At 29.8% G+C, this 12,553-nt stretch overlaps 1 protein-coding gene across 2 annotated transcripts in view; it reads left to right on the top strand.

The window, feature by feature from the left end:
• Positions 1-12,553, top strand: part of LOC129975751 (spectrin beta chain-like) — a 123,519-nt gene that overhangs the window by 18,368 nt on the left and 92,598 nt on the right. For both annotated transcript variants that reach the window (XM_056088943.1, XM_056088945.1), the window contains exon 2: positions 9,235-9,387. In XM_056088943.1, coding sequence (XP_055944918.1) covers positions 9,258-9,387 — 130 coding nt within the window. In that variant the 5' untranslated portion in view covers positions 9,235-9,257. The remainder of the gene's footprint in view (positions 1-9,234; positions 9,388-12,553) is intronic.

Consider the following 12,553-nt stretch of genomic DNA (forward strand, 5'->3'; position numbering starts at 1 on the left):
AAAATGTCAAGCTTGGGATTTTTGACTGTTAAAATACTTTCTTTTTATATACTTGGTATACGAAAAAGTAAAAGTAGAACAAGTAACTCTCCTGTTGATTTGCATACAAAAAATATTTAGTAAAAAAAAAAAGGAAATCTGCTATTGCAAATTCCAAGTTATCATATGAGAACATTATTTTTTAAAGTCACGTGGTATCAATCCGACAGAAAAACATCATGTTCTCCCATGACTCATCATCAGGCTCTGCGTATATGCTGCGGTGCATTTAGAACATTCCGGATTAGCATTCTATATGTTGAAACTTATGAACCCTCGTTGTCTTTCAGAAGAAACATGTTGTCCGCCTGTTGCTATTTCCGTGTTTTATCGAACCGATCATATCCTTTAAGGAGAATGTTTTTAAATTGTTGTCAATCTCCACTATTCAACGTCCGCAGATCCTGTATACCTCCTCTGGGAACAGTATTTTGAGGATATTACCAAAAACTTACCATAATGCTGAAATTCATGACGAAAGTCCTTTTTGTATACCAACTTGGGATCAATATGATATTGTTTTGCTTCATCCATTTAAAAAATTTCTAAAGTCCAATACTCACGATTTCATTTTTAGAGCACTTTTTTCTGCTCACAGACACATGTACAGCGACTACATTCCTGTATACACGGATGGTTCCAAAGCCGAGTCTCACGTTGGTTATGCTTTTGCTTGTGAAAATGTAGTTGTAAGTCACAAATTACATGAATTTACTTCAGTTTTTACCTCGGAAGTCACAGCCATATATTGTGCTTTACAATATATTGCTAAGAATAAGTTTAGAAAGGTGATCATTTTTTCTGATTCTTGGAGTGCCCTTCAAGCCCTCATTGAAAAATCGCACAATCATGCATATATTTCTGATATCAGGAATTTGCTTAAGAACCTATGTCAAAATAGTTTTGAAATTCTTTTCTGTTGGATTCCTTCCCATGTGGGTATCCAAGGGAATGAAATAGTGGATATTGCTGCAAAATCAGCAACCGAATCCCACAAACAATCCATTCCTTATGCTGACGTACGTTCTTCCGTTCGTAAATGGTTATTCCAAAATTGGCAGAATCAGTGGAATCTTGAGACAGAAAACAAACTACATACAGTCAAACCTTTTATTGATCTTTGGTATTCCTCCCTAAATAATCGATGCGATGTTATTCTTGCAAGATTACGCATTGGACACTCTCGCATAACTCATAAATATATAATTTTAAAGCAGCTATCACCAACTTGTAGTCGTTGTGGTGATAGTTTAACTATCCGACATATATTGATTGAATGTCAGTCACTGGACTCATTGCGTCTTAAGTATTTTATTACAGTTATTCCTTGTCTTCCGCTTTTAATTGGACATAAACCGCATTTTAACATTTTCCTTTATTTAAAACAGACGGGTTTTATCAAAAAAATTTGAAATGTTGTTTTTTTCCTTGTCGTTGTTCTTAATTTGTAGTTGTCTTTTTTTAATAACAGATTATAAACATTTTAAACAAAGTTTTAAGACGTAGTACTAAAGTTTTCATCTAGTTGTGGCGTAGTTTATCCAGAGAATGGATTTCGCTCTAGAATAATATTCACTCACTCACTCATTCACTCACATGACTCATATTTTGCAATCACCAAAATTTAGAAAAGCGATGGTTTTTTGACGATCTCAAATCATTTGAGTTCTAAAATCTTTTTCTCGAGACCAGAATTTTTTTTCACGAAAAACCTGTTTAAACCAGTTTTAAACAATCACGTGACTATCAGATAACACATGCATCGTTATTTAGAAAACTATGTTTTTTTTTTTCTTTTTTTTTTTTTTCCCGCATCTGAAAATTATTCTAGCTTAAACTTCATTTTTTTAAAACTAAATTTTGAAATTTAAATTTCTTTTTCTTTTGCGAACATTTGGTTTAAACTGGATTGGAATGATCACGTTACTATTGTATTGTGTAATCGTCAACTTTTAGAAAAGCGATGGTTTTTTTCACATCACAAAATCATTTGAGCTCCAATCTTTTTTTACCAGATAGGAAAATTGAATATATATATATATATATATATATATATATATATATATATATATATATATATATATATATATATATATATATATATATAACTTTCAATACCTCTCCTCTCCTCGCTGTTTCGCATTCATTCTGATTTTCTTCTCCGTGCTTCTTCGGGAAAGAACTTCTTACGATTCTACCCTTTATTGATCAGACAGGAGAATCGGGTACATGGTGGATATTCGAGCGAAGTTGTTGGCGATATGTAGCCAAATGTGAAAATCTTCTTTATTATTTTCTAATAACCCTAAAAACGGAAAATTAATGCGTCAAAAGCAATAAATCGCCAATTTTTTACCCGTACATTTTGAGGCTTCAAAAACAGCAAACCAAAACAATATCATGTTCTCACGTGATAATAAAATCATATATCTGTATCATGCCCGTGCATGTACACATAAACACGATAAGTCAAAAGTTCAATGAGTTACGGATAAAATTTGATATATGATTTTGTTACTAGAATTATAGATGTGCATTAAAATTTGAATCAAATCGTAAACAAGCTGAATATGCCAATCTGTCTATTCGCGTTTATGTAAATAGATGTTTGAAAAACGCATCAAATTAGCTAAAGAACATTCAGCATTTGGTCTCGTCATTGAAATTATGGATGTGCCTCTCGTTTTGTTCTCAAACTATCAAAAGAAAGAAGTCGTCTTTCTTCATTATATTATTAAACTAAAGTGGAATTTCGCCATCTTTCGTAATTGTATTCTTATTGGTATTTATAAAAAAGTATTTAGTTAGAAACTGCAATTTGTTCAAACTTGCATATTTACTAACCAATTTCCCTGAATTCAATTTTTTTTGTTTAAATTTATTGGCGGGAATTTCTTTCACGTGCTACACATTACAAAGGCATATATAGACCCGAATAGTTTTTTCGAAGAGATGATGGGCAAGTTACCAAACGTCCAGACACATTACGCGAGTCTCGAGACCTTGATTTGCCCAACTTTTTTTAGATGCCAAGATTCTTAATTTGCCTCACAAGTTGCTATTTCTCATATCTATTTTTTTTGTTGTTGTTGTTTCTCGGCTTGATTTTTTCCCATTAAATTTCAATGTCAATATAGTCACAATGAGCAACATTACTTTATTTTATGTATGAGAACGAAAATTTTCAATTTAAACATGACTCAGCAATTTCCCAGATGTTTTCTTTTCGTTGCTTTTTGACTTTATTTTTTTCATTAAATTTCAATGTCAATATAGTCACAATGAGCAACATTACTTTATTTTATGTATGAGAACGAAAATTTTCAATTTAAACATGACTCAGCAATTTCCCAGATGTTTTCTTTTCGTTGCTTTTTGACTTTATTTTTTTCATTAAATTTCAATGTCAATATAGTCACAATGAGCAACATTACTTTATTTTATGTATGAGAACGAAAATTTTCAATTTAAACATGACTGAGCTATTTCCCAGATGTTTTCTTTTTCGTTGCTTTTTGACTTTATTTTTTTCATTAAATTTCAATGTCAATATAGTCACAATGAGCAACATTACTTTATTTTATGTATGAGAACGAAAATTTTCAATTTAAACATGACTGAGCTATTTCCCAGATGTTTTCTTTTCGTTGCTTTTTGACTTTATTTTTTTCATTAAATTTCAATGTCAATATAGTCACAATGTGCAACATTACTTTATTTTATGTATGAGAACGAAAATTTTCAATTTAAACATGACTGAGCTATTTCCCAGATGTTTTCTTTTCGTTGCTTTTTGACTTTATTTTTTTCATTAAATTTCAATGTCAATATAGTCACAATGAGCAACATTACTTTATTTTATGTATGAGAACGAAAATTTTCAATTTAAACATGACTGAGCTATTTCCCAGATGTTTTCTTTTCGTTGCTTTTTGACTTTATTTTTTTCATTAAATTTCAATGTCAATATAGTCACAATGTGCAACATTACTTTATTTTATGTATGAGAACGAAAATTTTCAATTTAAACATGACTGAGCTATTTCCCAGATGTTTTCTTTTCGTTGCTTTTTGACTTTATTTTTTTCATTAAATTTCAATGTCAATATAGTCACAATGAGCAACATTACTTTATTTTATGTATGAGAACGAAAATTTTCAATTTAAACATGACTGAGCTATTTCCCAGATGTTTTCTTTTCGTTGCTTTTTGACTTTATTTTTTTCATTAAATTTCAATGTCAATATAGTCACAATGAGCAACATTACTTTATTTTATGTATGAGAACGAAAATTTTCAATTTAAACATGACTGAGCTATTTCCCAGATGTTTTCTTTTCGTTGCTTTTTGACTTTATTTTTTTCATTAAATTTCAATGTCAATATAGTCACAATGAGCAACATTACTTTATTTTATGTATGAGAACGAAAATTTTCAATTTAAACATGACTGAGCTATTTCCCAGATGTTTTCTTTTCGTTGCTTTTTGACTTTATTTTTTTCATTAAATTTCAATGTCAATATAGTCACAATGAGCAACATTACTTTATTTTATGTATGAGAACGAAAATTTTCAATTTAAACATGACTGAGCTATTTCCCAGATGTTTTCTTTTCGTTGCTTTTTGACTTTATTTTTTTCATTAAATTTCAATGTCAATGTAATCACAATGGCCAAATTACTTTATTTTATGTACCAGAAATAAAATTTTCAGTTTAAGCAGGAGAGTGCTTTAAAGATCCTCCAGTTTGCAATATGGGATGGATATTTCCGGAAAAATGTTCAAAAAGAATTTTAGTGACTTTTGTAAGGCTATTTAATTGTCAAATATACGATATACAAGGCATTAGATGTAACAAAAGATTCTTTCTTTATTTTGATACGGAACGGACGCGATCTTTGTTATTTAAAATTGATTTGCTTGTAAAACTGTTCTATTTATCGCCGTCTTTCATCTTAAGCTAAGCTTTGATATACAGTCATTTGGCGCCTTGCGAGAATTTTTCGGTGCTTTTGCTACCATTACGCTATTGCTGCCGCTCGCGCCACATTCGGCCATTTCGCTAAAATTTGGCGATAAATTATTATTTTTTTGGCGAAAATGACTGTATATCAAAGATGTTCCCAAAATTATATGGGCTTACTTGTAAAATATTTCTCTAGGTGCAATTTTATTTTCCTTATGGACTAGACTCGCTTATAATGGAGAGACGTTTTTAAATGACAGAAACTAGTAATAGGTGGATGGAGCAAAATTTGAGATACTTTAACCCTTTCTAAGGCCGTGGGAAGTATGCTTCCCACCAAATTTATCAATCTTTGTATGAAATTATGTAGGTTGGCCTAAGTTCTGACAAATTTTGTTAGAAAGACAGAAACTTAGATGCTTCAGTTCTTTATCTCACACAAAATGATGTGTCTTGGTTTGGCACTTAATTATTAATTAACCAAATTAATTAATTAATCAAATTAAATTTATTTAATAAGCTAAATGAATCCCTTTTCTTATTCTAATTTCAACCCTAAAAATATTTTAACATAATATGACTGAAAAAAAAATTGCCCTTTAAAGGGTTAAAATGCTCCAGTCAATTTGTAATAGTTTTTTTTTCTGACAGTCAAGGCAACATATAGTTTTTCATTGTGATGATGAAAACGACATCTCATCATTTCACCACTTCTGGCCGTTTTTTAGCTGCGGAGATTTTCAATTTATCAAACTGAAAATAATGATTGACAGAACTGAAGAAGTAGATCGTAGTAGACTACACCTTCCCAATCTTACCAAGAATGTTTTTCGGATGAGATCCAGGCTTCACAACAGTAGAACGTCTATTGTCTTTGGACCAAGTGCGTTTTCGATGACTAGCCTCGTCTCCAGTGATAAACCTCTTTGAGAAACGGTCTTTTTCACATCGCTGGAGAAACAAATTACAATTAGAGACGTGGTTCAGGAGGCCGGTCATTCTCAATAGGCGCGGAATCCAAATTTCGCATCTATTGGCATATCTCATCTTGATCAAGTGATTATGTACTGTTGTTCTGGGAATGTTAGTGGCATCAACTATATCGCACATCTAATGCGAATTTTCGGCAAGCCTAGTCTTGGTAAGGCTCGTATCTTCGTGTTACTAGGCAGCAGCTGCAGGTTTCATCTTTCAAGTCAAAATTACTTGCTCTAAATCTCTTAAGATTCATGCGAATGGTCATAATATTCGTAGTGTTTGTTATTAAGCATCAAAAATGGTGTAAATCTCGTCTGTATTATCCTTTTTTTCTATTACTTTTTTAAAATAAGGAAGCATAACTTGTATCAGACAGTATCGCGAAGATATCGTAATAATGATATTTTGTGCTCAGAACCATATCAATGTTTCGCATTTGATTTCAAAATTAAATAGTAATCTTCCAAAATTTCTTTATCTCATTGGTATATGTCTCTGTTTCAACTCCTCTTCTGGATGTAGCAGTGAAAAAAAGTGAACTCAATAAGAGAATAATTGAAATGGTATTGAAATAGACTATTGCATGGATATAGCCTGTGTGGTCAAAGAAAATCACTAAGAGCCATGAATAAATACGTGAATAAAATTTAACTTTCCTTCTGCGTTTTGTTCAGATTTTTTCAACCTGTTGTTACGTAGAATGAAATTAAAATTATTTGTCAATTAGTAAATTTTTAAAAATTTATTCAGTATTTATTGCAGAAATTCTTCCCTGTTTATTTAATTGTGACATTTTTAATTTATTTTTTGATAAATTTTCATAGTTGGCAATTCTAAAAACTGAAATTTTCTTTTTATCGACAATTTTATCCTCTTTTATTTTATTGACAATTTTATCTGAAATTTTTTTTATCGACAATAAATCACATTTTTTGTATTTAAAATATAATATAATATGATATTTGGTTAAGAAAAAAGTTGATCTTATTTACCTTTTAAGCTCCAATTTATTCGCTTCCGAAATCTGAGAAGCTATTCGATTTACTCATATTCTGTAAAACATTCAAAATAAAAGTCAACGATCTAAATTTGAGCCAGACGATAATTTGAAATGATGCCAAAACTTTAAAATACAATTGTAGCTGCTTCGGAAGAAGGTAAATTAAAAATGAAAGAAGCGAGAGAACAAATATCGTGGTAATATTTGATCTCCTGAACGCAAACTTTTAAACCTATAATCTGTTCAACCAAACGATATTTTAGAGAAAAACAGACGCAGAATTATTTTCTTTATCTCACATTGTATTTTTCCATTTATAATTATTTTTACTTTCTCATATTGATACAAATAATTAGGGAAAATGTATGTGTTAGTGTTTTACAGGCCAGCATCTGACCTAGAGATACCAGAAATGTTCAAAATTACTTTTAATGGTTCAAATGAATAACTCGAGATGATTTTTTTAAAATAATTAATTAAAAATTAAGCGAGATTTTTGGCAATTTGCAATGATAATTTTTGAAAATATCATTGTTGATCAATTATTTTAAACCTTTTTTAAGATGTAAAAAACTATCATTTTGATGCTGCTGATTTATTTGTTTTGCTGAATGTATTTTAATATTTTGAAAATCCTAATAAAAATCTTTTTTACGTATTTTCCAATTATATATTTCATTGCTACAATGAAATTGAAGATGTTTTCATTGTTTCATTAGACATTTAATAGCGCGACTTTCTTCCATTATCGAAACCTTAGGAAGAAAACTTCTTGGTAATTATCTGCTTAATTTACATGAGAAATCAGAAAAAGAAATAATATTACCGCGAAAGATAAGACGTAACTTGAAATAAATTCCTCAGATATTTAAATTGTTATAGGTACTATAATAGAATTAGATTGTATTAGAAAGGTTCATGCACAAGTAAGTGTGCGATTATGAAGTCCTTCTTTTAATAAACTGGTAAATTGTAGACTTCACATTTCAAGATATATTTTTACTTAATTAGTATGTCCCTGACGCATTTGTTTAATTTTCAAAAAATAAACACAATTATTAATTAATGATTTACTTGTTTACAAATAAAAGCATTTAATTATTGGGATAGAATAGAAGTAAATAATAAACTTCAAATATAATTATAAAAATTATTATTTCGCATTAGACTAGACTTTACGTTAAACTTTAGAGTAGATTGTTAACTAGAATATAACGTAACAAATGAATAATTGATATTCTAGTATATTACAAATAATGAGAAGTTAATTATACTTCATTTAATTAATAATTTTAATAAATCACTGTAAACATATATTACGATTCTAGTATTTTTTTAATTCATAAAGTCTTTATTTTTATTGAAATGTATTTATTCGGCAACTTAGAATATGATATTTTAAAAACGATCTGCTCAAAGCCACTCCATTAAACTTAGATGGATGGCCAGTCTGCCTAATTGGAAATTAGCCATTGTATAGCAACTATTGAATAAAAAAAGATGAATGTCCCGGATGCCAATCTTGAGAGGAGCGAAACAAAGGAAAAAAAATTAGTAATAATTATTTCATTTATTTAACATCAAACACGATGAAGAAAGCGAGGAAATACTACAGCATGGTCACAAAATCTCTCTCTAATTACCCAAAATTGTGGTGAAAAAAATCTATTATAACTTGACGTATGGTTGTTTCGGTATATTTTAAAGATGTAATATAGTTTTTAATAAAACCACTTATGTCAGTACCTGTCAATGTGAGCACCCTTGATATCTCGAAGAATCTCTAGGCGATATTCCAATTCTTGCCAAATATTGCCAATATTTTGACTGCCGCACTAAAACTTTGAGAATATCAATATTTTCAACTAGCATTACAAAACTTTGTCAATGTAATCCCAAAAGAAATAAAATCAAGTGTATCAATATTGGGTGAGCGTGGGGAATATTAACATTACTTTCTCTATGATTTCATCGACGCTATTTCGTAACAATCAGATGTAAAATCATGTTTCTGCATTGGCTGAGTCATTGTTAGACTAAAAGAATCAAAACGACTATTCTAGAAAAAAAACTTTTATTTTCAATGGTTATTTCTTTAACAATATTTGTAAATAGGAAAATTTTTTTACCACCACCCTATATTGTGATTTAGTCACTCTCTCCACTTGCTAAAACGCTGACTTTTCGTATTCCAAAGAAGTTTCTTGATTGTGTTTCATTCTTAATTTTTCTCATTTTCATTTGCAGGTACTTGATAGTCTCCTTCCGCCATGACCACCGATTACGTGGTTGGGGTCCGCTGGGATCCTGCCACCCAGCAAGAAATGGATGAGTTTGAATATGATGGAGGGAATAGTTCTTCGCGACTTTTCGAACGATCTCGAATACGAGTTTTAGCAGGTGAGGAAAACAACATTTTTTAGTGCTTTTTTGTAAGCTGGTTAGTATTTGCTACCAAGCATAAACTAAAATTATGAACGCTTGGAGCACACTCATCAACCAAAATGCTCACCAAGTACTAAAACCGTACGTCGAGAAATTCATTGATTGCACTTGAAACATTTGGCGCGTTTGTATGCTAACGAGCAACTGAAAATATACCACATTTTTCATGCTTTCTCTTTATTTTGATAAGTATTACAAGATATTTATTACTTGCGAAATTTTCTTTATTGAACTCTTAGTTAGGATGCCCCTTCACCTCTCCAAGGATACCAACAATATCAAGTCAAAAATCAAAATGAGAATTTTGAAATTGAACTTGAATGTAAACTGTGTCGGATATAGCGACAAAAGCTGTTATCCCCTGATGATGACTAACTGTAGCTGTTTTACAGTATTTAAAAAAAAATCTGGATTGCCAATATCGCCATCTTGTTTGGCGACTTGGCGAGGTGAAAGGGTACATTAAACTGGATTTCATCCATTTACTATTGTTTAGTAAATGAAAAACAATGATGCAACGGATCTCGGAGAATTATGTCTGTAAGATCAATTTTTCCCCTTGACCAAAATTGCTTTTATCATTATTAAGAAGAAGGAAAACTGCTTAATATACATTCTTTTATAATTATTCGAATGATTAAGAGTAATTTACCCTCTTTTATTTTAATAAATTACTAGATATTTCTTATTTATTTATTAGTTTATTTTTTATTTACTTTCACTTCTTACTACTACTATTATTATTTTTACATATTATTTTATTCATATTTAATTTTATATGAATATTATTAATATAATTTCATATTTAATTTTATTAAATTAATAATATTAGATATTATTATTAATATTATTAATAAATATTATTAATATTAAATATAATTCCATATTTAATTTTACTTCATATATTATTTTATTCATATTTATTATTATTTTTACATATTATTTATTGTAATCATACAGAATAGGAAAATAATTATTCGTGAATTTTTTTGTCGTTCTTTTTAAGCTTACATTCTACACTATCTTGTATTATTTCAAAAAATTATTTTATTTATTTACAAAATATGCTCAGTAATGTAAAGGATATGTGACACAAATTTAACAACAAAAAATAACCTTAAACTTTTATTTCAAAGTATTGCCACTTGAAAAATTCTCCTCACTTATTACTTCCAAGAAATTAAAATATAATAATAATTAATATATAATTATTTATCAATAATTTATCAAAGAAATATTACTACCATTTTAGTTTTGGAAAACAAACTAGTCAGTAGATCCTACGAAATTTCACTAGGCCCTAAATATGTCCTCAGTGATCACCGTCCTTCGTCCATCTACATTTTTGAGAAAAATCTTAAAATGGAGATGAGCGACATTCTCACTGAGAGAGAGAGAGAGAAACAAAAGTTATTATACTGATTTCGCTTAATTTATTTGAAAGCCTTATAATTTCTAGATAGATCATTAATAGTTCCACACTCTAGAAGGGTAAATAATTTGTAATATTTCAAATTGGGCGTTTTTTCCAAAGTTTAGCCTGAGTCTTAGTTATTGGAATCGTTTATTTGCTACATCCGTCTGAGAAGGCGTCAGTTAATAAGTAACGTGTAAGGTGAATTCTGATATCATCGACAACTTAAAATACACGATAGGTCCACTGAGCCTCCTGAAGTAAACTATAATGACTATATTTACTATAACAACATTTTTCAATTATGCAACCACTGGTATGCTGAAAATGAAACCAATTTACCACATTTATTTTTACACATGTTTGGTAGCTTCCTTTTATTCTGAATTCAAAACTGTAATTTGTTTGTGCACAGCTTTAGAATGAGAAAAGCAATGTGGATACTTTGGGACTATCTCGTCGACCTGTCAACGCTCCCGAAAATGCGCCAAACCTTTCGCTACATTTTGGCGATAATATCGGGTTTGGTGAAAATGGTCGACGGGATAATCCTAAAGTACGAAAATGGACGACGGGATAATCCCAAAGTACCGCAATGTGTATCTTGGTAACACTTTCGAAAGTATTCTAGTCGAAAACTGTTTACTTTTATTATTTTTTAATTTAATAATTGAACTTAAATCTGGATTAAATTTGACTAATCATTTTCCGCATTAGCACATTTTAATAATTTATATTAATTGTTCGGTTCCATCTCCATCTGCGCCAGAACGGGAGATACGAAGCCAGGAAATTTTCCCTTCTAGGAAAGAAAGTATAGGAAGTGTAATTACTGTGATTGTAAGAAAAAAAAATCGACTTCTATATTTTGATGAATGATATTTTTTAAATCAACAGTGAGTAAAAAAAAAAAAAAAAAAAGAAATCTGTTATTGTAAATTTCAATTTATCACGTGAGAACATTATTTTTTTTCTTCATCATGTTCTCATATGAGTCATATTTTGTAATTACCAACATTTAGAAAAGCGATGGTTTCTGACCATCTCAAAATCAATCAAGTTCTAAAAATTTTTTCTCGAGACCAGAATTTTTTTTCTCGTGAAAAGCCAGTTTAAACCGATTTGAAACAATCACGTGACTATCAGATTACGCATACGCCGATATTTAGAAAAACGATGAGTTCTTTCATCTAAACATTGTTCGAACTCCAAAACATTTTTATATCTAGAAAAATTATATATATATTTATCTATATAATATTAAGCATCATGGATAATTGTCAGCGGGCTTGTAAACATCAAGCATTTTAAGGTTTTAAAATCTATAAACCAAAACAATATCATGTTCTCACATGATAAAAAAAAACCTTAGCAGGAATGATATCTTCGAAATTTTCTCTCATATTGCCTAAAAAAGGTATTTGTGTATTATTAACCACATTCCATTAGCGAACAAAAACTAAAAAAGAGCGATCTTTTGGCTATTAACCGCTGAGATACGGTTATTGCACAAATGCCAGAAAATCGAATATATATTTTGGATTCTTTTTTCTGCAACCGATTGAAATAGAAATTTGACACAGAATTACAACTGTAATCGTAACTTCAATAGTCACCAATTCCAATTCATTAATCTTCATATACTTAAGTCATTGCATTCTTTGAGTTATTACGTTTACATGCATGTAAAAGAAGAAACCATAGATT

Source organism: Argiope bruennichi, chromosome 7, assembly GCF_947563725.1.
Source record: "Argiope bruennichi chromosome 7, qqArgBrue1.1, whole genome shotgun sequence".
Taxonomy (NCBI): Eukaryota; Metazoa; Arthropoda; class Arachnida; order Araneae; family Araneidae; genus Argiope; species Argiope bruennichi.